Source organism: Neomonachus schauinslandi, chromosome 12 (genome assembly GCF_002201575.2).
Source record: "Neomonachus schauinslandi chromosome 12, ASM220157v2, whole genome shotgun sequence".
NCBI classification, from domain to species: Eukaryota; Metazoa; Chordata; class Mammalia; order Carnivora; family Phocidae; genus Neomonachus; species Neomonachus schauinslandi.
Window position 1 is genome coordinate 85,988,264 of NC_058414.1, and position 25,878 is coordinate 86,014,141.

Here is a 25,878-nt window from a genome sequence, read left to right on the forward strand (position 1 = left end):
CAGACATTTGCTTAGTGTGACCAGCTTTCAGAATACTTTATTCTTCTGGGTTTCAAGAGCTAATCTATTGTGGTTCAAGGTCTGCTCTACTTCATGGAGAAACTGATCAGAGAACGTCACTCCCATGAGACTCATAAATCACAACGTTATTCCCAGGCAGCTGTCCTAGAGTCAACAGTGATCTGAAGAGAGCAGTGATGTAGTCAACAGTGAGGTCTCCAAAGGTGGAGAAAAGGCACCATCTCACCCTTTTACTTCCCCCAAAGTGCTGTCTTTCCCCTCATACCCATCATGTTTATCAGAATGATAAATTAATAACCTGACAAACCACCCTCCCATTCTCATGTATCTAACCAGCTTGAAATGCCTGATGCTTCCAGTGCTGCATTTCTCTGCCAGCGAAAAGACTGGCAGCCTGGGATGTGCCAAGTTCTTGGCTCTCAACTGCAAAACAAAACAGTATAGGAGGGAATTTGTGAGTTAGCCGATTTGCAAACACTACAGCAAGTCACCGCGTAAACACTTGTTTTTGTGTACCTATTATTTCTCCCAGGCAGTTACCTGGATGCCATCCTGACGGTGGCCAAATGTGCTGCTCAAGTTACCTTGCTTCCTTCATTCACATTTAAGAGAGCTCAGCTTATTTTGCACCATTAAAAAACAAAGACAAAAACAAAAAAACCTTCGTTAAATAGCAATCACAGGGCATCTCGGTTAATTATGGAAGGACAATCACCAACGTCACTCAGAATCAACACCAGGTCCACAGGTGTGTCCATAAGGGTACAGGTAGATGCCATTCAAACAGAGCCAGCTCAGGAATTAAGAAGCCACACTTACATAACAGGGATTGGTTGAAATTTCCAAGCACAAGTTCATCCTGATTCCTCTAAAGTAAAAAGTAATCTGGGTATGTGGATATTCCTTCCATGCCCCCAACTCCAAATACCAGTTTACTGAATGATCACACAAACCAACAACATCATATACTGGGCCTGACTGATGTATGTAGAAAGCATTTTGACTCTTCGCTGGAAGTCTACAAGGCAGGTTCTTCAATTTTCCATCTATTTACGGTTGAAGAATGAGAGATCAGTATTGTTAGGTGACTTGTTAGTCCCAAGTTGGTAAGAAGCAGAGACACAATCTGAATACAGATACTCCTTATTCCAAAGCCTGTATTCTTAATCATTTTGCTAAATTCTCTCTCTGTGTGTATCAAAATAAAAATGGAATAAAACTTCTACATGACAGAAGCTATTTAGATGACATCACAGAGCACTCGCATTTTCTTCTCCATGTATATCCCAGAAAGAACTTTCCATTCAGCTTTAGTGTAAATGTTAACTTCCAACTTACCAAAATCAAGGGCTGAAGCACCAATCCTCTGGTAGAAAAATAAGTGATAACCAAGAAATTTCAATGAAATTGGAAAGAGGAAAAACTGCAAGGGTTTTTTTTTTTAACATTTTCGTAGTACTGCATAATCATACATTCCTAACCAAGCTTATCTAATCTAGTTCTTGCCCCAGGCAGGGCGACTTAAGTCATCCCAAAGACAGAAAGGTTCAGGCAATTTGTGGAGATCTTACAGAATCCTACCTAGCTGAGAGGCAAGTTCTAAGTATCTCTTGCCTATCTGAGGCTCTGCAAAGTGCTCTGGAGCTTTTTAGAAGAAAGGTACGGCCCATGTGCAAATATAAATCAACTCAATTTCCATATGCATAACCATCTAACCCAATGAAAGGAATACACGAGGCCCCAGGCTGCAATGCCAGTCTTCTTCGGAAAATATATTTATTATTAATAGTGAGTGCAGTAAAGATGTCCGTATTCATGATCGAGAAGAGGTGGTATAAGCCAAGGTTGCCTTTATGTTGATAAAAAATGCCTTATTTCACTTGTAATCATAAACATTATTCCAGTAAAAGAGGTACATTTTTCTCTCCTTTTTGTCTTACTTATATGATCACCATAATAAGTTAAAATGAAGTAGCTCTTATATAGTCAAGGGAGAAAAGCAAAAGGGAAAACCAAAACACCAGAGCCTAGACAATTGCATCCAGCACTGCTGGGCTGAGATGGAGGTTTGGTGCCCTCTCCCCGCCCCGCTCCAATTACCTCAGCCCCCATCCCAACCCCCAACCCCAGCTCTGCTGGAATGAAGATTCACCCAACCCTGGAGCTTGGTGAGAAGAGAAAGCTGAATTGAAAGTTAAAATTTAAAGGTAGAAAGGTCTGCCTTTCTCTTTTAATCATCATGAACAGAGTTGACTAACACTGCAGTGTGTCCTTGCTGGCTGATACCTGATCTAGGCCTTGGCTTTTCAAACTGCAGTTGATCAACTGGGATATGCTTCAGCTGAATCTGCTCTTTGGCGCTTCTCTTTAATCGTCTTCTCCTTAAATGGGTTACCTTCTTACTAGGAAAAAAAAAAAAAAATGTTCCGCCTCTGGAATTAACGTTGAGGAGTTCTGCTTGTTCTAAAAGTTGACTTTATCCTCCCTTCTCAAGCATGCTCTGCAAGAGAAAAAGAAAACATGAGTTTTACCAGCAGAAGGAGGGATCCCCAAAATGGCAATAACTATTTAGTACCATTTGTATTACTTTAAAAAGATCTACTCAAAAACACATAAAACAAGGTGTATGCGCTTCTTGGTCTCAAAATATTATTACTTTTAATGAACACCACTGCTTAATCATGTATAATCTCCAAATGACCCCACCCCCACCCCCACCACCATACCAAGCTGAACTCAAGAGCGAGCATGGCCTGGATCACTGGGGGGTGTCGACATGTGTGCTCTCTCTCTACCAGGGGCATTTGGAAATGTGTGGGAGTATTTCTGGTAGCCACAGGGACTGGGGTGAAGCTATTGTCATGGCAACAGGGGTGGGAGGTGGGGTGGAGTAGAGGTTAAATCCCAAAGACTCCGAGAGGGCAAGAATCTCTCCCAGAAACCTCTGCCCACTCCAGGCAGAACACAGATGTTCATGAGCTTGTAATGCTGGATGGAGCTACAAAGATAAGTATCTATTTTGAAATTGCTTTATTTTTGTGACTGAGGGTATGTGTGGGGAGGTAAACAGGAAGAGTTCTCAACTATCAGAGTAAAACTCTATAACTAGCCGGGGCAGGGGATATATTCTCTCCATTCTCAGGAATCTTTAAAAGACAAAAGTGATGCTTTCCCCTTTAGTTTTGAAATTATTCAGGATGAGGCAGCTAGGTCAGGCCCAAGGTTGCCTATAGTTCATCTGTTCACACCCTTCCAGCCATTTATTCACCCAGCTCTTAAACTGAGCTCTTACTAGGTAATCATTGTAGTGAGTGAGGTGCTATGGGGAAACCAATACACAGGCCCGTGGAGAATTAAGGCATAATATAATGTAGTAATTAGCTATTTTTAAAAAATACTTGCTAAATATATGCTAAAAATTAATTTTACTGAATAAGTAATACATACAGTATAAAATTCAAGATAAACAAAAGAATATTTCCTCCCTTCTGTTTCCCAGTTTCTTGGGTATCCTTCCAGAGAAGGTAATAGTTCAAAAGAGGAGTTGTTCTAACTCGTTCGGAGGAAGAGAACTCTATAAAACTGGAGTGGTCAGGGGAGGCTCCTAATAGGACCTTGCAGACCATCTCTCTGAGTCTTTCAGAGTCTAAACAGAAGGACCAGGAGCGGGCTGAGGAGGGGTGAGGGCAGGAAGCAGTGGCAAAGATTCAGAGGTAGGAGCAATCCCGGTATGTATGGGGGGCAGAGGAGAAAGACCAGCCTAACTAGAGGAAAGGGTGTACCAAGGATGTACCAAGGAAAAGAGTGTCCAAAGGGCCCAGAGTGAAAGCCCATTGGCTTTCTGGAAAAAACCTGTTGGCCTCTGGAAAAAACTTGGGAATCCACATATGTCTTTAAACAGGAAAATGTCATTTAGGAGGGTTACCCTTCTTCCTTGGCATAACGGATCTAATAGATGAGAGTCTGGAGGCAAGAAGACTAGGGCAGAGGCAGATTAGGAATCAAGGGTGGGAATGAGAAATAGAGCCATAAAAGACCTGGCTAGAGGGGCGCCTGGGTGGCTCAGTCGGTTAAGCGACTGCCTTCGGCTCAGGTCATGATCCTGGAGTCCCGGGATCGAGTCCCGCATCGGGCTCCCTGCTCGGCAGGGAGTCTGCTTCTCCCTCTGACCCTCCTCCCTCTCATTCTCTCTGTCTCAAATAAATAAATAAAATCTTTGGGAAAAAAAAAAAAAAGACCTGGCTAGAAACATAGAGGTGGTGAGACCTAAGGTATGGTGATCCTCAGTGACAGGGAGAATGGTGGTGTCATGGAAAAGTCAGGGGGAAGAGTCAGCTTGGGAATGAGGGAAAGGACTTAAATTCTGGGTGTATAAGAAATCCCAGATGGAAATATCTAGAAGGAAGTTACAGCCTTGGGAAGAGATGTCAACAGTCTTTAGAGAAAGGTTTAAAGCCAAAGATAAAGAAAAATGATTGAAATAATAGGGCAGAACAGAAAGAGTGGAAGGACAAATAAGAGAGCATCCTGGGTCACAAAGCACAGGATAGGTAGATATCCTAACTTATCCATGATTATAAGCTACTAAGAAGTCTATGTACACAGGGCACAAAAGACCAGGTATAAAAGCAGGCAAACTAGTTTAGCGAGAACACATACAGAAATGGTCACAAAAGATGATACACTCAAGGAGGAAGTAAATTAGAAAACCCAGGTACATCTAGAGAAAAAAGGAAAGACAAAGCAGGTAAAGCAGAAGACTTCGCTCAGCAGAGTTGTCTTAACAGAACAAACACCATAATGTGAGATTTCTCTCAAACCCTCATTCACATACGCTCTGTATTTGTTGGAAAAAATAAAAAATGAGCACCTACGATGTCAGAGTCAGACCAGACAATGTCCCAGTATCACAGTGTCTCATTTATCCTCTTGTGGCTTGATCTGTGTGAGACAACAACCGTGTCTCCAGTTATTTGGACAGGAAATGATGACTTCCAGACATACAGACAATCTCACCACAACATTATATGTTAATACAAAATAGAAGTCAGTATAAAGTAGATTTATACTTGGCCCATCTAAAGGCATTTAGTTACTAAAGAAAATTATAACTTTATGAGTGATGCCATTTTGCATTTTGGGAGTTATACACTCACTACTTTCTTCAACATACCAATGGGAACTTTAAGCTATTATCTGCCTGATCAAGATTACATGGCTGTGCCTTATTCTATAGCTTAGGTCCTATGGTTATGATAGCTATGTGTCACGTGTTGCAAAATAATCTACAGTGACCACAACATAATTAAAGCAATAAAAAGTGTTTTTTTGAGAGTCTAGGGAATCTTTTTACTATTCTTCTTTCTGTAACCCCAACCAAATATATAAGGGTAATTTTCCAGCCAGATTATATAATGTTAAGAGTATGAGACTCTCTTTAATCTTTGAGAGAGACAAGCTAGGCCCTGGCTGGTTTAAAGATCAGCGGGCCAGTCTAATGAAAAGACTAACAGAACACTTTTGAGCAAATATAAAACACAGAGAAATCACGACATTCACAGAATAGCCCGCTATATGTATTAAAATTCTGATTTTCAAAGATAGCACAACAGTTCAAAAAAAAAAGATAGCACAACAGTTCAGCTAATGCACGGGGGCTCCAGGCCAGTCTATACCCATGTTGTAAACTGCACTCAGTTGCCACCAAAGGGTGGCAGAGGTGATACAAAACTTCTTCACTCAGTCAAAGGCATTAATAAATACATCAAGTTGAATAAAAAAAAAAAAAAGATTGGCAAAACACTCTGTTATTACTATTCTAACTATGCAATAAAACCCGCTCAAAACCTAGACCCAACGACCTTTGGCTGGAGGGATGCTGAGGCCTGGAAAGGTCTGTGTCATTTAGTGTCACCTTATAGGTTCTCCCACAGTCTCTGTATCGGTTCTGTTAAGTAGCTGCTTTTGGGCTAAATTTCAACACTGTATAAATTTAACACCGCATAAATTAACATAGGAAATTCCCCCAAAGAATCAGGGAGAAGATCTGCAAGTTATAAAAAATTGCTTCCTTCATTTAAGGAACTCCTAACACTTAATCTTAATGTGGAGAAAGAAATTCCTTGCATTTGCTCATCATTCACGTATACGGGGCCTGCAGAAACCCTTTATGAACAGCTGGGTAAATTGCCAAAAGGAGAGAATGGCTCAGGCATCCGTACTGCTCCGTCCTCTAGTCTCTCTCTGATTCCAGCCACCGAGGAAGGAGCGACTGCTGGCTCACAGTATCAGACAAGAGCAGGGCCCCTGGAGACCACAGACTGCCTGCCATTTCCATTTATTAAAATGATCTTCACTGTTTTCCTCAAATATTTTTGTTCCACAGTAATCTCATCAACTGATTTTTGAATTATAGCTTTCTTGAAGGGGTTGACTATCAGAGCCATGTGTCAGCTACTGGATGTCTCAATGTATTGAAGAGGAATTACGGCAACGCTGGGTTGTTTTTTTTTTTTAAGATACTATTCAGAGTGCTTGTCTCTGAGCTCACCCAGCATCTCGCCAAGATTTCAAAAGCCCTAACAAAGCTGAGTAAGGAAGCAGGAGGGTTTACAGGGGAGAACTGAAATGGGAATGTGTTTGGGTATCCCTGAGTTTTTCCCAAGGAGGGACATGAAAAGTGGGGAGAGTAAAAGACAAGGGAGTGGTGAAGACACAATGAGGAGAGGACCGACAGAAGCAAAAGTAATCAATAAATTCAATTTAGGAGGAGCACAAGGAGAGCTTTGCCTGTGCACCAAGCATGACTCCTGACCACCTGCAAATCTGATTAGCTAACTTCCTGTGTTCTCGCTCTCTCCCTCCCCGGCCAGCCAGTGCTGTTCTCTATTCTCCCTGCTTTATGCCTGGATCTAGTTTCATACCTTCTCTGACAAATGCTCTGTGTAATATTCAAATTAAGTTACAAGTAATTAACTGTTTACACAACTTGCTGCAATAACAGACAAAACACGAACATATTGCAGCTCTAACTCTTGAAGGATAAGCCCTAGAAAAGAAATGCCTATTAAGAAAAAGGAGTCTACTACCATTGTAATATTTCTTCTATTAAACCCAAATTAAAAAAAAAAGAAAATGTCGTAGAGCAACGATTACTCTCAGAGGGTTCCCTATGATAGAAGAGACTGATAACACATGTAAAAGTTTGGAATTCAGTTTGCTTTGATGTGACTCCAAGTCCGAAGGGCCACCCCACCGAAGGACGGGAAATCTATTGTGGAACACGAACATGTCATCCTGAGTATGAGCAGCCCAGCTGGGCCATTAATAAATGTCACTAGGTGATGATGATAAAGAAGCCTTTGAACACAATAAAAATATGCTCCCACAGGTCTTCCCAGAATATTAACCTTCTTGATTTATCTCTGTGCTCCCTGAAGGTGGGCGTCTGTGGACATCAGAAGCAAACGCATAAAGAGAGGGGCCCCTGTGGTCAGTCAGGAGAGGGAAACAGGGTGACTGGAGGAGCAGAGCCAAGGGAGGGTTAGTCACAATTGTGAGCTGGCCAGGGGACCATGTTACCTTGGTTCAGTACCTCTTTCCTCCCTCCCACCCATGAAAACCAGGCATGGCTCCTCACCCAGGGGTACCTACAATTTCAAAGGAGGCAACAGGAGGGGGAGAAAATAACTTCTTTTTAAGGGGCTCCCGCCCTCTGTCCAAGACCTCTTCCAATCTGTTCCTGAGGCTGAAATAGGAACAAGTTCCCAGGGTCAGTCTGATGAGACCTCTGCCAGATGGCTCAGACCCGAGAAGCAGTGACAGGTAGTGGCAAGTCCTCAACTCCCGAAAAGGGAAAACAGAGACTTAGCAGGGCCTCTGAAAGATCGAAGACCTCTAATCCAGGTTAGGCCAATGGGCTCTAGAGTATGTCTGTCAAACTTGTGCACAGAGTTACTTGGGAAATTTGTTGAAAGTTCAGATGTCCAGGTCCAACCTTAGACCTTCTGAACCATAATCTCCAGGGATGGGGCCAGATGTGTGCATTTCAAATATGCTCCCCAGCTGATTCTGATGTTCACCCATGTTTGACAGCTGATATTACAGAAAACAGCAGGCTGGGTTTGGCACCAGGAATGGGCTATTCTGGTCTGGACTCTGTCCCATAAACAGATCACTGACCCTTTGTGACTGCAAATTTTTCCAGGTGAAAAGATGGGATTAGGTCACATGATCTCTAAGGTCTGTCTAGCTCTAACAGCCTATGACTCTGTTCAATCATTTGGATGTAATTTATAATTCATCTGAAAACAATGATAAAATACGCTTGCTCTGGCACTGGGTTTTTCTTTCAAGAATGCTGATTTCTAAAGCAACAGTGACTACTGTGTTTTTAGACCTTCTTCACACTTAGACAACAGGGAGGTATTTGAGACGTCGTCTAACACAAACCCAGGTCACAGGGGAGATAAAATGCAATGTCCTTAAGAAGGCTGACACTTCCTGCCATAGGAAATCCCTCCCTATGCCCTGATCTTAGTTCAGGTTTTCTATTTTGGGGGTTACCCATGGACTGGAAGTACCATTTCATTTTGGAAATGAAGAACTGAATGCACTAGCATTGGGCTGAAGTAACTTCATATTAAGATCCAGCCTCATTTACCAGGGTCTTGACCTCACGCTCTCCACTACCACGGGGTGACGTTCTGATCTCCCCAACGATACCAGCAGGAAGCACAGGCCTAAGGTAGGCACTGCCTCACTTACAAGATGTCCTCGTTTAGATCCTTCCTTTAACTGAGCTGCTTACTTGGCTATTGACCCACTGCCCCCTTGTTGACTTAAACTTCTGTGATGGTTTACCTTCTCCTGACTGGCCTCTGTCATCTGACTCCAGGCTCCACACTGACCTCTGTCCTTAGGCATCCCCTGGGTCTGGCCCTTGCTTTTAGTCCCAGGCTTTCCTTGGCTCTTCTGACCTGGCTTCCTGCTCTGTCTCTACACTCCCTTACCACCCACGATCCATGGAGTATAGGTGAAAGCCACTGTAGAACAGGGGAGCCTAGGGCTGGCTAGAGGTAGACAGCCTACATTTTCTAATGGAGTTTATTAGCTGGCAGGCTACATTCTGCCAGGCAGTGCTGAGACAGCTGTTTCTCAGTACACTGCCTTTGGAGAAACTGTTTTTACCCCCTCCTAGTTCATTCCACCACTTTGGCTTCCCTGGGGCTGTCAGGAGCATCAGCTTCAAGGAAAGGCTATATAGCTGTGGGAGGCCAGGCAACATGCAGGAAAACCAGAAGTGCAAGTTTAAGGAGGACAGAAAAATCTAAGAGGCAGAGGCACAAGGGCTGGAGGTCCCCAAAGCAGGGCTGCTGCCTACACTAGAGATGCCTCTTGACTGAAATGTGCTCAGAGACGTGCGTCGTTCTGTTCCTGTGCACACAAACTCTTGCTCTCATGCGTGGAAGTAGAATTAGTCCCACAGCATCACAGCTGGAAGGCCCTCAGGGATCACCTAGTTCAAACCCATAATTTAGCAAAGAAGAAACTGAAACCCAGATCACCAGTATTTCCCCAAAACTCTACCTTCCAGGGAACAAAGAATGTTTGCCCAGAGTCCAGCCAGCTTCTGTACCATCCTGTCAGCGGCAGGGTTGGGAAAAGAGTTGGAATACTTCGAGTTGCCCCCTAAGCATGCTACCCGCCAAGCAGCCAGATGTTGCAAGAAAATATTAGGGCAGTGGGGTGTCCAGGGAACGGAGCAATGCAGATCTGAGAGGGACCCTTTCTCTATCCTTTCCCCTCCTTTTGATAAAGAAAACTTGGGTACATTTTGATCCACTAGCGGCAAATATCCCTGGCTTCCCATTTCTCTCCCACCTTCTGTAGTCTCCTGTAAGGTAGGTGAACCAAGATTGAATAGGAATCAGGTTATCATGGTAAGAACAGGTAATTCAATCTTGGGGAGTTTATAGAAAGCTATGAAGCTAAGCTGATATGAGAAATAAAAGACACAGTCTATCAATCGATGTCCTCCTACATTTTTAAAAGGCGTACCTCATACAGCTAGCCAGTAGCTTTTAAGTCTTAGAAATAATAATTACAGCAATTTATTACCTCTTTACCCTTATGAAGAATACATAACTTAATATACTAGAAGTAACAGTCTAAATGTCTCATATCAACCCACGAGGAATTGTTTAAGAATAGCTGAAGAAAGATTGATATGAGTAAATGCATGAAGAAAGGAAAAATAAGGCTAAGGAATATCCGGAAATTTTCCAATCAGCAAAATCTATTAGTCTATAGAACAGTGCCTCAAGGGAACCAGTGAAAGCCCAATCTTATGAGTCATTTAAAAGTGGAGTGGATTTGGTTCTTGGAATTATTCCAAGGGGAAAACTCTTGCACTATGCCGGAAATGGACAACATGACCTAATGTGTTGTTGTCATGTTGACCATTTTCTACATATTAGCATGTCTAGGTGGTTCTCTGGATTTAACAAGGGAACACAAAAGGGAAGCTGACCAGTCAGGATCGGCTACAATGGACGATCAGAACCACTATACCGCTGAAGCCCCTTCTAACAATGGGCAGAGTCAGGGGTCACAAGGTTAGACAAACTTCACACTGAGAAAAAGGGAAACGTGGTATGAGAGGAAAAGTGCTCAGGAAATGCTGGTATTAACCCCCTGTGGCCATTTTGGTGTGGTCTTAAAATAGGGCACCTTTTTGCTGAGCTGCACCTTTGTCCATGGCCTTTATAATCCCAACTCCCTACTCCCTATTAATTACCTTTAGTCTCCATTACAACTTAATTTGATATTCATGTTTTTCTCTTCACTTCATGATCATCGTTGACATTTTCTCTCATTGCCTTATTTCTGTATTAGTGGATAATGGCTGTCTCTTCTCACACCCAACTCAAAAACCAAACACCATTCTTAATTTTTTTGTTTTTATGGTAGGTATATCTTGGTTTAGTTGTTACATTGACCATCATGACTTCCCTGGGTTTCAAGTCTCTCAACTGTAAAACCATGAAAATAAAACCGTCTCTATTTACATCTCAGGTTGTCATAAAAACAAGCAAGAGAATAGATGTGAAATCACCTGGAAATCTAAAGTACTATAGAAATACAAGGTATTATTGCTTCTTGTTTTCTTGCCCATTACAATGTTGCCCATCTTAGGGTAAAAATACTTTGTGGACAGTTATCTTTGTATTATTACCTGGTGTTATATGCTCCCTAATATTTGAATATAAGAGTTGTGAAACAACAGGTACCTCAAAACACACTTCACAGAAAGGATATTAAATTATGTTGCAGATTGGGGCGGGGGGGGGGTCCTCTTTTGGAATCACTAGTAATAATTTGGTGCTTTGGGATGATCTGTTTAGTGGTTTCAAAATGAAATAACACAACTGAGGGAAGAAGGAAAAAATAAGATTTACCAAATACTTTATATAAATGTAATCCCCACAACACTGGGGATAACATCACCCTAATTCAGAGAGAAAAATCAATGCCCAAGGTCACAGAGTTAGTAAAAGACAAAGCTTCAATACAAACGCAGATCTGCCCAATTTGAACTCCCTACTGCACTGTGTGGCATATTTGATGTTGTTACAAAGTAACTTTGTTTTATTCTATAAATATATGCCACTGATAGCATGGGGCTAGGTGCAAACAATTCAACACAACCCAGATAGTCAGGGTGAAGTTGAAACTCCATACACCCTTGCAGTTGCCACTTGAGTAATGTTACAAATCACATTGTGCAAACAGGCATGTTTGTCAGACGCCAGTGTAGAAACATACACTTTGTCACAGCCGTTCTTTGCACTAACTACTACCCCCTCCTCAATTGGCACTAATATCAAGTTAGAGAAATCCATGAGTCAGCTTGCAGGTCCCAGGTGCGTCAGTTAGTATCAGTATTAAAGGTTCGGGCTTGTTAAGAGCATATCAGAAGCTGTCTTTGACAAATAAAATGTACTAACTTAACATTAGCAACATTACTTCTACCAAAGACCTTTAAAGAAAAGAATCACTGGCATGCTACTAGAAATTACACAGTTGGAGCTACAAGCAAGAAACAGAAGAAAGCCTCAAGCCACTAGGCTTTTATTTTTTTATTTTTTTTTAAAGATTTTATTTATTTGACAGAGGGAGAGAGAGACAGCGAGAGAGGGAACACAAGCAGGGGGAGTGGGACAGGGAGAAGCAGGCTTCCCGCGGAGCAGGGAGCCCGATGCGGGGCTCGATCCCAGGACCCTGGGATCATGACCTGAGCCGAAGGCAGACGCTTAATGACTGAGCCACCCAGGTGCCCCAAGCCACTAGGCTTTTAAAGAAAACATGGGTTTTTAATAAATCCTGATTATGTTTTTTTCTACTAGTGTTGATGTTACTTTCCAGCTACACAGATAATACCAACCCTCCCATAAATATCAGAAATTTATAGTGTTAGAAATTTACACTAAGTGGTTTTATTATAACTACAGCAAATTAGACTGCAGAAACGCATGCTGTGTAACTCAAACACTAGATTTAGTTGGGTCAGAAGGTCAACTCTAGGGAGTCTGTCAGCAGAAAGAATCAAGGTTTCCAACAATTTCTGTCAGAACAACCTACATCCAACTGTTAAGTCAGTTAAATGATAGGCAATTATGTGACCTGCCAGAACTGATCATTTGCTTCAGGGTTTATCATTAGCTTTCTAAAGCACGTGAATTAGAGAAAACACATTGTCCTGTGAACATCGAATTATTCTGGAATGAGGGGAGGGTCAAAAGAAGAGTATGGCTGCGGTACATAAAAGTGATGGAAAGTGTTGCCTAAATCCCATCTCTGGCCTCACTTTCCCTGCTCAATCCGGTGGGCTCTACCAACTGGTAGAAGACTGAATGGAACTTGAAACGTGGCTTTTTGTTTTAGCTTTCTGTTTGTTTTTTGCGTTTCTAAACCAGGCTCTCTGCACAACTGCTTGCTGCTTACAGACCCTAAGCTGTTGGCCCCTTAACTTGTATCCTTCCTCTCTGCTGGCTTTGAGTATTAGCCAAGAAATATGGGGCAATGGCCTTCAGGACACAATTATCATAAAGGACAGAAGTTCAAAGCAACTGGAAAAAAATATTGTTTTAGTAAGAATCTTTGTCTTTCCTGCAAGTAAAGGAGTTACACACAAGGAGAATATGGGCTCTTCCCACAACCAGCTGGACGGAAGTTGATTACTAACTAACGGACCTGTTATGGCAATTTTTGACGATGACGACTAGTTTGGCTTATAAAGCTCTTCCGTCCTTATCCCTGCCCCACGATGCCAGGCTTGCTTTCTCCTGGTGCCCCAGTTAGCGGGGCCTGCGCACCCACCTGCTTGGCCTGACGGACACAGTGCATGTACTGGCTGGCCAGAGCGGAGCAGCCGAGGGTCTGCTGGGAATTCTGGCGGTAACACTGGAGAATTCTGGCCTGCAGATCAGCACAGACAGGACGAAACTCATACCGCCTACAAACAAAAACAGGAACCAGTGAGACAAACGGTCTTCAATCAGAGTGAAGATCAAGGCTAAAGAGTATGTAAAACATTAAGTAAGATATAAATGTTGCAAGTGTAGAAAAAAAGTTTCTAAAAATGATTTCTATGAAATTAGTTCCAGTAACTGATACCACCATGAGCCTCTCCGGACACTGTAACATTCCCAACCAAACCTATACCTAAACCAGGTGAATGGTGCCAATACTCTTCAGCCTAGTCAGCCAAATCAAAAACCTGAGAGTCCTAACTTCTCTCTTTCATGCCCACATCCAACAGGTTGCAAAGTTCGAGATAATGCAGTCTGGTCCTCCTTCTCTATATTCACTGCCATTACATTAATTCATAATCACTTTTATCCTGGAATCAGGCAAAGCCCTCTAAACTAATCTGTCTTTTAGTTTTTGCCTCTTTACTCCTGCCTTCCAGAAGGTTCTAACACTGAGACCGTATCTCTCCCTACTGCTTTCTAAACAAAATGCAAGGTCAACCAGGCAAGTCCTTCTGGATCAGGTTTCCACCTACTCTTCAGCCTTCATTCCCTACATTGCTTCAGCCTGACCAAACCACTTTCAGGGTTTGATCTATACATGTCCCTTCATGTTTCTGCTCATGCTGCTCTTGATCTTGGACATGCCCTGTACCCAAACTCCCACCCATTCCTATATATCCAGAAAATAAGGACTCGACTTTCAATATTTGAGCTAAGTACTGAAGTGTAACCTTCTCTAGACAGCTTCACTAGCTCTCCATTGAGGGTGGAGTCTACTATTCTCTTTTTGGCGACCCCACTGACCCTGTATTAGCGTCTTCTACCACTTCTTTCACCTTCCACTTAACACTGACTACACCATAACCTGGTGTAATTTACTAGCCTACATCTACTAGGAGGCAAATCCCAAGAAGTAAAGACTGTTATAGAAGTCATGCAATAAACTACTGAGAATACAAATGGGTGGAGAAAAAACATTTATAAATTTTCTGGGCTAAAATTTTACTAATTATACTTACAAATCTCAGATTTTAGTTAAGATTTGCTTTCAGTGAATATGCACTACCAAACATAAATGCCTCCAAAAATCTTAAAATATACACTTGAAAAATGATAATAAAATCAACCAAATGAATTATACCAATGAAAAGGAAATATTCTTGTTAAGATGGTAGAGGAACTTGAATTATAAGGACTAAACATACACAGAAAAAATACGTAATATTATCACTTTTAATCTAGGAATTCATATTTTTCAAATTAGTTTTATTTAGTACAAGAGGCTTCCAGTCTTTCATATCAGTTCTTTTTTTGCAATTTAAGTTTTTTATTTCTGTAGTAATCTTGAAATAGCATTATTTTATATTAAATGGGTTCTAAAAAAAAAAAAAACCCTAGAGAATATAGGGGGAATATTTCTCATCAATAAGGAAACCCCTGGGTGATGATTTGTCTCATTACTTTTATCCAACCCACTAAGCTAATACATATTTTGCTTGTACAGAAAACTGAAATGCAAACCATGTTACTGGTCCCTGAGGGAATTTACTTCTTACTACCTTCTAAGGAAAGTAGACATACAGGGAAAAAAAAAAATAATAATCCCACAACTTTTACATTACATCGCTTTTACTTTTTCATTGAACACTACCTTACTGCTCTGCCAAATACCTAAGAACAGAATTTATAACCAATCCCTGGAGTTTCCATTCTCTCTAAGATTTCAAAGTTCCTTATGTCTATGAATTTTTTTTGGACATGGATTTCCCTAATTCCCTTCCATGAGCATCAGCATCTAAAGGGAGTTAGCTATGTTTCAAAAAGCAGAAGCACAGACACCACAAACTTACTGATTATAGCAAGACACACATCTGGATAAATATTGAATAAAATATAATTAAGCATTACGTCAGCTGAACCCAGCAAATACATGACTAATGCCTAGGACTGTTCATGGGAAAACAGGGTTATGTTCTATCCTAGTGCTGAGGACCACGATTCTTCTACCATATCTTAGATTTAAAAGCAAAGGAAGGAGGATGGGGAAAGAAGACGAGAACAATCCCGACCTTCTCTTCAGCTCTTCCCCATTAACATTCATGAAAAAGATTGTAAAGAATGAGCTTCCACATACTACACATCATAAAGAAGAGGGTGTTTCTTTTTTTCTTTAAAAAACTATTTGTGATGGAATAATTCATCCAATACTATGAACTCCTTAGAAAGAAGTAATTTAAGCTGTATATAAACATTTACTGAGTTGAGCTGTTAGTCATGTAAGTTAATGTCCATGAGTTATTTATGATTTGAAATGTGTCAAAATATACTTTTATCACCACAAATCAATACTGCTCACTTCCAGGGTCCTTGATTTCCTGTCTGCTGGTCTGGTCTATGTGTGTGTGTCCACACACACACACACACATCTGCTGAAATCCTTTTTGTATACATTTCAATGTGTATTGATGATTAGATAGCAGAAAAGGGGGGAACGGGGTGGAAATCAGCATAATTGTCTCCCAGTTGCTGGAGTAGACTCTGGTACATTCTTCTTGGATTAATCTGTAAGGGCAAAGCTCTGCCTCTGTATTGATCCGCAATGCTTGTTATGCTACTCTAATGCACTGTTTTCACTCTGGGAAAATGCTAAATGAGATTACCGTCCACCATTAGAAGGCCATAAAACACAAGCCATGGCACCTTCCATTCAGGAAAAGGTTTAAAGGCATTTCCAATATGCATTATGGTAAGCCCTCCATATAGCCACTGAGTCAGCAATTGATTTCTATTGACTGCTTTCCTTCCTGCTGATGGAAAAAGCCACTACTAGGCAAAAATAACAGGAGGGCAGAATTTCAAGATACCTAAGAAGGAAAATTAAATCTTAGCTGCAAGAGACATTTAAACAATTTAATCTTTGCATGAAAATAAGATTTAAAAAGGCACTGGTGAATGAGAAATGTAAGACAAAGATGAAATACAAATCTGGAGAACTCGAAACAGTAATAGAGAAGAGATAGAACAGTAATCCAAAAACATACTTGGCAAAAAGGAATTGGTGGAATAAAGTCGATACTTGAAAATATATATTGATGAAAAACAAGAAAAAAAACCCAGTTCTGTGGTCACTTGAAATGACTGGGATTTTGATGGGTCCCACCACGTATCTCTACGCCCCTCTTCACTTTCCTTTTCCTTTCTGGACTCTACACTCTGTTCCCTTCCTCCTCCCCTCACTCCCACAAGCACCAGCAGCTGCCTTCGCCCTTCCTACTCCACCCCACAGTGGCAATGAGGACCAAGGGGGTTGATGACTGTATTCAGCGAGAGAACTGGAAAGCCAAAGACTTGAACAGAGAATAAAATCACTCCTGGTAAGGCATTCTGTAGCTGGTGAAACCATCTTTGCTAATGTTTAATGCTAAATATTCACTTAAAAGGCAGCTAAGAAAATAGATCCAAGTATTTTGCTCATTGCACTGACAGGGCCATTGTATAAACTCCGGGGAGAAAAAAACCCAGAAAAGAATACAGAAATACATTTGGGCTGTTTCTAATTTTTCAGTGCTTAAAATAACATGGAGATGGATATAAATTGTTACTGTTGTCTCTGATTCTTTCTTGGGGATAATTTCTTGTAAGTTGAATTAAGGGTCAAAGACAAATAAAAACATTTCGGTAAAACTGAAGCTGAGATAGGCAGTGTTCAGCTCTCCTCTTCAGACTCAGTGACACCCTGATACTCGGCCATCTGTTTTCGAGCTATCTGGAGGTTTCACTGCTGCTTCCCCCACCTTCATGTCTGAGAAACTTCTTTGATGTGGGTCTGAGCTTTATATTTCGAGGAAACTACTTACCCATCTTTTTAGTTCTGCAAATATAAATGGCAAGGATAATAAGGTAACTTCAGAGAAGGAAAGAAAATATGGAGGCAGCTCTCCTCATGCCAGTCTCCACCAGAAGGCTAAAGAAGTCATGTAATAACAATCAGCAGCCACAAATTCCTAACACTCTCGGGAACACAGAAATCATTCATTAGGAGTACAGGTGCACAAAAAAGGACCCTTTCCCTGTATCTGGACCAGTAAGTACAGAGTGGTGGTGGCTGGGGCGGGGGGGATGAGGGAGGGAAGTGGAGGGAGGGATAGAGGGGAAGAAGGGAAGAGAGGGAGAGGGAAGGAAGGAAGGGAGGCAGGGAGGAATGGATGGGTAGATGGATAGATATGAGAATGGCTGGTGCTAAAATAATTCTGATTCTTTTAGCAGGTTGCGACAATGCATCCTTCATGGGATCTGGTGATCTCATAAAATGGTATCTACCACATTAAAAGCAGGCACCAAACATAGCCATGGAGTTAAATCTTTAGCTCTAATTACTATGGCACAATGCAAAAACTCTTAATTTTATTCTGTATTAAACATTTCATTAGATGTTAAGCCCAGGAGTCAGGATTTCTGCTTTTATAATATAAAACTAAAGCTCTCAACCCCATTGCCAATAGTTAAAAATATGTAATAATCCACTCATCATTTATAATAAAGCTATCATAAAATGCAGTATCAATGAAGAAAGTATTAATTCAAAGTATTACCTATTCAACTTTTTTCATTTTACCTTAAATTACAATATCCTAATAGTTTCCAGAATAAAATGTAAACAGCCTCTTTCTAACAATGCAAAATCTGAAAGACAACTCAATTACACTTAAAAGGCCAAACATCTCCAAAAGCTGCTTGCTTTCTTAGTTTCAACTTGTCTCCATATACACGTTGCTATAAAATCTGAAAAAATAAAGTGAAATAAAAGCAGAGGACTTTTTTTTTAACATTTATTTTCTAAAATGATGAATGTGAGCTATGATGTTGTCTATCATCTCAACACAAAAAATGCCAGGAGGCCTCCCCCTTTATCAGAGGAGGGACCGCTGACCTTGAGGACACCCGGTCCAGCACTCAGTTCAACGAACCAATCAGGCTGGAGAGTGGATCGTTACCCACAATGAGTGCCATACCATTCAAACAGCAGATTCAACTGGGTGTTGTTAAAGAAAAACTCAGCTTTGGCTAGAGATACAACAGAGTTTATAGAATTCTATCCTCTACACCCAAGGCTTGAAACAGCAAGATCTATCTGAAAATATTTTAATATTTAATTTTTAATTTTAATCTATGGTTGATTTTGGAGAAAGAGGTCAGTATCACAACTCATTAATCTGGATCCACAGGAGGAAGGTGACCTATCTGCAAGGAAGGGAGGGGAAAACATTGCCAGTCCTACAGGTATTAACATCTCACGCAGAAGGCCTAATACCTGGAAAAATACACAGACAGGACCTCTGGTCACCCATCCAAGATAAAATGAATAATGCAGTGCTCTATATAACAGATTCACTGTTCTTAGACCAACAGGCCTCACACACCCCAAGCAGATGAACACCAACACACCAGAATATAAGGTGAGTGAAAAGCTTTCCAATTTTGCAATATATTTTTCTTCCTTATTCAGTAATATTGAGTGCTTGGAAATGATGGGGACATTAGGGTAAACGTAGGAGGAGAGTGGGAACTTAACAGGTGACCAGGTGAAAGCTTGTGGGGGCTGGCTACTCTGCCTTCTCATGGGGCTCAGCGGACAATACTACATCTGACGTTATGGGACTCCCAGATGTCTGCGTTGTCTTCCTGAGCAGACTGCTCTTACTCTACTCTTCAGAGAACCACATGACATCTTGCCAACTTCACCATACCCTGAGTGAGATTCTACTACATGGACTCACCCCACAAGCATCTGGATTTAGAAAAATGGCGCCATCTTCTGCTGTATCTCCGAAGAATAGGGGCCCAAACCATTTTTGTTTTATAAATATTTTCTTAAAATCTGGTAACCTAGAAAGACTAATGGCCACTTAATATTAGTAAAAAAAAAACTTTCCCAGAAAATTTCTCCAAGTAATAATGTCTTGGACAAGAAATAGTTATTTATTTGGTTGAAAAGATTTGTGAAGTGAGGCATCAGGTATGAGGCAGAGAAGAACAATCAGTTGGCTAATTTCAATTTTCTACCACATCATGGTACCCTTGACACATTTGGGCTATGTGCAGCAAGGCATACATCTCAAAAAGAGAGATAAAATATTTCTTACTTACATAAAAGGTATCTGGAATAAGAGGCAATAATTATACAGAGTTTAGGGACACAGAACATAAATGAGGCCAACATTAACTCAACCTGGAAGGACCCCAAATCAACTTCCGATCACACTTTCTTTGGAACAACCCAGGACTCATGAGATGTTGCTTTCTCAAACTCACACAATCTTCTCATTAGGCGAAATGCTTGAGCTAACATATTGCACTGAGTGAGCCTTAATTTAGAGAAGTATAAGCCATCCTTCCCTTTCTCCCTTTCTTTCTTAACAATGCTTGGAATATTGTTATTGCTTAATAAATGCCAAGTAATAACGCTGTAATAAAAACAGGGACTAGTGGGTTAACAATGCAGCTCTTTGCTTTAGCAGTGCCTGAGACAACAGCAGTTTACACAAGAATCCTGACTAGAAACACCACCTCCTGCATCCACACAGTAGGAACAAAACAGAATCGCAGTTCATAGAAGCTGCCCTTGTTTATAAGAACTGTACTATCTGCAGAAGCATTCTCTGTCCCTTAAAAAACCTACAAGCCATGGAATGCAGAGATGTCCAGGGCCAAATGTTAAATGTGAAGCTCCAAGGGATACATCACTGTGTGAGCGAGACCAAGCCATCTTAATACACCAAATTATTTTTATTTGAAATATCTCAATAAGGCTTCAAGGTGAAGAAATGCATTATTATTAATAGTATAAGTACAACTAAAGAAAAGCATGGCATTTACTCTCACCTGATTTGGTAAAGTAACTGTTTAATTAAACTACTTACAAAATGTTAATCCTGCGCATACAATATGTGTATACCTATATATAATACATTGAACTTAAGCCAACACAAGTTAATTTATTTTGTCCCCCAGACTTTATGAGTGATTTCTATTTCCCCTATCCTGTTACTTTGGAATGTTCACTAAAATTGGTCTAAGAATGGAAAATATGAGGGTTGGCTGGTTCATTCATTCTTTCATCCATTCTGTTATTCCAATAACAGATATTATTAAGCATTCATTAAATGCCATTCACTATGATAGGGTCTGAATAAAATATGATCTTTGCCTTCAGATAGCTCAAAGTCTAATGGGGGTGGGGAGAGACAAATTGCACATGTCTTATAATGAGATTGAGAGGTAATATAATTGTAAACATAGTGCTAAACAAATCCGGAGATCTGGTTTGGGATAGGACAGAAATGGAAATACAGTGTTTTAGACAAGAGGACATCTATCACTAGTGAACAGGAAGCAAGAACTGGTCTTATGATTTTCTCGAAGCAACTTTAGAGCCTGCTGAAGATCTGTCCAGTGTATCTAGACTAGAGAGACAGATTCAGAGATGGAGAGGAGAGACCTCCTTTGACCTTGGGGATACAAATACACCCATAACCTGGTGACTCCAAGCCTTCTGAACTCCTCCTACTTCCCCCTAGAGAAAAGCTTGGTATTTGTGTTCATGACACTTGCTGACTCAGGCTTGGTTTGGAGAGGTGGAATTAGCTGTATAGAGTTAGAGCTTATACATTCTGAGTCAAGTAGGAATCCACAAGGAAATAATCAGAAGCCAGAGCACAATTTTAGACCTACCAACAATAAACAAATGTTGAGAAAAGTTCCCATTTGCTGTCTTAGTAGGAGAGTTCTGGTGGTAACTCTCCATTGGTGCTAAAATGACTCTTCAGCCTTCATTGTTTTTCCTATTTGGGAATGACTTTTGTAATGACTCTATTGCTTTATTACTTGATACGGCCAAGGAGATTAAACTGGATAATTTGGTCCTGGATCAATGCCCAAATTTGGAGGTAGGAGGGAGACAGGAGGAACGGGGATAAGATGGGGAAGGTAGAAAGATACTGGGAAGCAAAAGAATATACCAGAATTATAGGGAAATCATGGAGGAGGAAGGAAGATTTCTGGGGCCAGATGAGTTTCAGTGGAGCAAAAGCAAAGGGTCTAGCTGAGCATCCCAACCAGCCCATGGGGAAGGACAATGCAAAGGGGAGGCTGTACATTCTAGACCATGGAAACAAACTGTGGCCTTTGTTTTCCAAGACATCTTTCATTGCAATTTCTAGAAGGGGGATATTATACTTCTCTTCATCGCCCATTCTTCCCGCAGAAAGTCCTCAAGTTCAGAAGAGGAAGAACTGGTTACAGCCAGTGTGGCTATCCCCAGTACAACCAAAAGGCAGGCACCAGTCCTGGCAATTTAGCAGGTTTTTTCTGACGGAGCATACGCGCAATGAATCCAAGACTCTCCAAGCAAATGTAATGAAACACTGAATACAACCTCCCAGAGATAATCCTTCCATATTTTGGAGAAATATATATTTCTTAGGCCTTATTATATCATTTTCATCAACGAGATCTAACTACTATAATAGCATAGAGTCACAGAATCTTCTAGTTGAGTAGTATGGTACCAGCAGTCTGCACAGAAATATGGTTGAGCATACACATTCATGTTAAGCTCCTATTTTTAGGCACTTACAATTTTTCAAAAAGAATTACCCTTTCGGATGGATTTCTTATGCTCTTCAGCTGGGGGGATGCTTGGGGGGGGGGGGTGAGACGTTTGGTGAAATCCCATTTGAGTCACCCGAGCATAAAAATACATCCCACTACCCCCACCTCTTCCCTGCTGTGATCACATGTGAAACAGTGCTTTTCCTACTAAGAGAAGTCAAGAATAGCTTCATTTTTAAAATTTCAAAACTGTCACAGAGCTCAGTGCGGACTGTGGCACACCCTAACACAACTAGGTGAAGAACAAATGTTAAGTCTGTAGTGACACAGTGTGCTGCATCACTTGAAGGGAGATTCCTTCCTCCACTGCACTGGGAAAACAAGAGCCGACTCCCAGATACACCCAGGAAGGCATGTGGCTGGCTCTCTTAAACTGTAAGAATTGCGAATGTATTTATTTTAGTGACGAGTGAAGGAAAGGAAAAGTCACCCCTACCGATTTGCCCTCTAAGTGTCAGAGTGCCAGGGACGAGGAGGGGAGGGGGGAGTCGCAGGTGGGAAGGAGCTGGAGCTAAGCCCCTTGTTGGTTCTCCCTGCCGTGGGGAGGACTTGAAGGGCAGAGTGCGTAAGCATTGCCACTGGACGCGGGAAATCCCTGAATGGGGTCACCAGGCCACACCGGCGGAGCTCCAGGGACACAGGGCAGCCAGGCAGGGAAAAGCCACATGGGCATCACCGTGCTGGCCACCGTGTACACACTGTGATGGGGGTGCTAAAGGGTGTGTAGAAACAAAAGGAAGGAGAAAAACACACACTCGTTAAAGACACCCGCTCGCAGAAGTCAAGCCCAGGGCAATGAGGGTGCCAAGGAAAGGTGCTATACTGTTCTGAGGAGGGAGTGGTCTTTCCCGGATGGGGGTAGTGTGGAAGTCCACGGAAAAGGAAATGGGATAATAGAAGACTCTTGAATGAAGGGTGGGACTGCAAGAGGTCATTTGCTGGGGGGTGTGTGAGCCCCAGTCCCAGCTCAGTGGAGCCAGGCTCCTTCAGGGGACTCAGGCTGGAGGCAGCGCTTGCAGAGGTGAGAGGCGATGCTGGAAAGGAAGGGGCTGGGACTGGGAGAGACTGCCTGTAACAGACAGCAGCTTAGAGTCTACTCTGCAGCTGAGGGCAAGCCACCAGCCTTTCCAAATGAGGGGGTGAAGTTATAAAGGTGCCACTGTGAAAAGATGGATCTGTTCTGAATAGACCAGAAAGACGGCAGAGGGACCTGCCTAGGCTGGGAGGCCAGCAGGGCACTCCCCAGGTACAGAAACGGGCCAGAAGGGCAGCCTTGGAAAGCAGGAATGGAAGGATGTGTTAGCAGACGGACACGGAGTTAAGAAGAGGAAAGACTGAACGACACACACATGGCTTAGGCCCGAGGATTTACAGAATGAAAGTGCTTAAGGATGCCAGGAACCCCAGGTGGACAGGGGTGGAGCTGGACCTGAGCGTGGGGCAGGGCTGCAAGCACAGAGAAATCCCCGAGCAAGACACAGGGTGCACTGGGACAGAACTGCAGCCTCCGGGGAGGGGGAGAGAAGCAGGGAAGGGAGTGGGGCGGCCCCAGAGCTGAGAGTACAGGGAAGAACCCATGCAACACACGGTCCCAGGCAGGGGAGCTGGGGAGGGCTGAGCCTCACGACAGAGGAGACTGTCAACAAGGCGGCTGATAAAAGCCATGGCATTTGATCCCTCGCCATTTGGAGAAACAATTTCAGGAACGAGCAGTAAGAGAAATGGAGGGAGCTACTTTAACAGGGTACAACTGGATGGGAAAAAGGGAAAAATATGAAAGGGGAAGATTACATCTGGCTGAAGATGTGGAGATCGTAGATGAGATGAAAGAATTTCAGTAGGGTCTTAAAGAACGGGAAAGGCTTAGGCAGTTAAGGGAGGGGACGAAAAAGTAAAGGAAGTAAAGGCAGTGATGTCACTAATAAACTTTTTCTTCCAAAGATTCCTGTGGATATTTACGTAAGATCAGAAAGCCAAACACTTCCAACAGACACGTTCTAGGAGAAAAGGAATTCCCATCAAGGGCAGTCATGAGTGAAGGTGTGCTCAGAAGTCAGGAAATAGGGAAGGCTGTGTGAAAAATGGAGAGTTTTCAATAGTCCTTTAAAGGAAGGCAAGAAGGGCAGAATGGAGGGCCCGGTCCTTGCAGACGTGGTGCAATCACAGAGAAACACAGATTTCCTGGTTAAAGCAAGAAGTCCACTGTCAAGAATACAAAAAATGAGGTTGGCGAGGTGCAGGAGGAGAAGTCTGTCTGTTTGAGAAACCTCAATGGCTAGTGGAGGCACGTGACAGAGATGGAACTCTTGTGAGTACAGAAGAGGGATCCTCCTCCTAAAGGTGTCCCTAGGTGCTGGTGGCGAAAGAGCAGAGACAGCCCTGCAAACCCGGAGTGCGCCGACTGGCCAGGCACGCAGTGGTGTCTGCGAAGACCAAACAATGCTTGATGCCGACAAGGGAACGGCCGGAGACCCTCCTGTACCCCCTCCCCCCATGCTGGATTTCCCACCACAGCTCTTCTTTTATATATAAAGTAAATGCATTGGAGGCAGGGATCGATGTGTGCATTTACCAATAGGTCTTGTCCTCACGCTCACACTGTGTCTCGTACATTCATTTTGAGCCCCTTTTTGCTCTCCAAAATAGACATGCAGTGAAAGTAATGGTTGACTAATGGTTAACAGAAGATGGAGAAAGCCTGGCATAAAGTACATTTGAAAAAGAGGAGTTTATGGGTGTTAGTCAACAACAGTTACTTATTCTCTGTAAGCTCATCATGTACTCAAGTTCGATTTAAAATCATGTAACACGCATATGCTAATATATGCACAGGATGTATCTGAAAAAGACACAGAACTGGTAACGGGAGTTGCTTCAAAGAAGAGGACTTGGATAGGAAGTCATGGACTTAAGGAGGTGGTCTACTTTTGCATGTGACATTCAAATCTTCTATCACAGGCATATGTTGCTTATCAAGAAATAATTCATTTTAAAGATTACAATGCCATATTATCTACAGATACTGTATGCCCTGAAAAACTGCTAAAAGAAAGGTTGCTTTCCCTCAGGCTGCCTAAGCACCAAAACCTGTTTCTGTGAATCCGTAGCACTTAACAGCACCGAGACACCAGGTAAGAAATCCCACATGCCAACTCTACACAGAAACAAAAATGTGAACTGGGAAATAATTCACAATGCCTTCACACATGTCAGCCTTCAGCACAGCCCCTCTGGTTTAATATCTCAGCAACCTTGTGAGAAAGAAGGACAGAGAAACCACCCGATTATTTTAAGTTATGGGGTAAGCCATTGGGAGTAAAATGTAACACGAGTGGAAAGCCTGGAAGCTGGCTCCATCCATGAAATCCTTGTCTGTCAGGGAGGTTGGTCCCTTCCCTATGGTTTTCACTGCGCTTTCCCCACCTCCCTCCCTCTCTTGGTTGTGCGTGATCCCCAAAGCTCAGGTCTTTGCCCCTGTTGTTCTTCTGGGGTTCCAGATGGAGTTATCCTTCCCTCTTTGGGGGGTTTCCCATTGCTTTCTGTGTGATAGAATGGGTTTTCTAGTTGCTCTCCATCAGTTAGTAGCTGTGTGACCTTTGGCTTCTTTGGGCATCAGTTCTTTATAAAATACACAGATGGTAATCTTCCCTAC

General features: G+C 42.1%; 1 protein-coding gene across 5 annotated transcripts in view; it reads right to left on the minus strand.

Moving 5' to 3' along the window:
- Nucleotides 1-1,772: 1,772 nt before the first annotated feature.
- CHCHD3 (coiled-coil-helix-coiled-coil-helix domain containing 3) overlaps nucleotides 1,773-25,878 on the minus strand; it is a 271,107-nt gene continuing 247,001 nt past the window's right edge. For 3 of the 5 annotated variants that reach the window (XM_044920171.1, XM_021692981.2, XM_044920174.1), the window contains 3 exons: nucleotides 13,402-13,537; nucleotides 4,896-4,962; nucleotides 1,773-2,521 (listed from right to left, as the gene is read on the minus strand). In XM_044920171.1, the coding sequence (XP_044776106.1) occupies nucleotides 4,939-4,962; nucleotides 13,402-13,537 (160 nt within the window). In that variant the 3' untranslated portion in view covers nucleotides 1,773-2,521; nucleotides 4,896-4,938. Of the gene's footprint in view, nucleotides 2,522-4,891; nucleotides 4,963-13,401; nucleotides 13,538-25,878 lie in introns of all 5 variants that reach the window. The other 2 variants (XM_044920173.1, XM_044920172.1) reach the window with 2 other exon arrangements.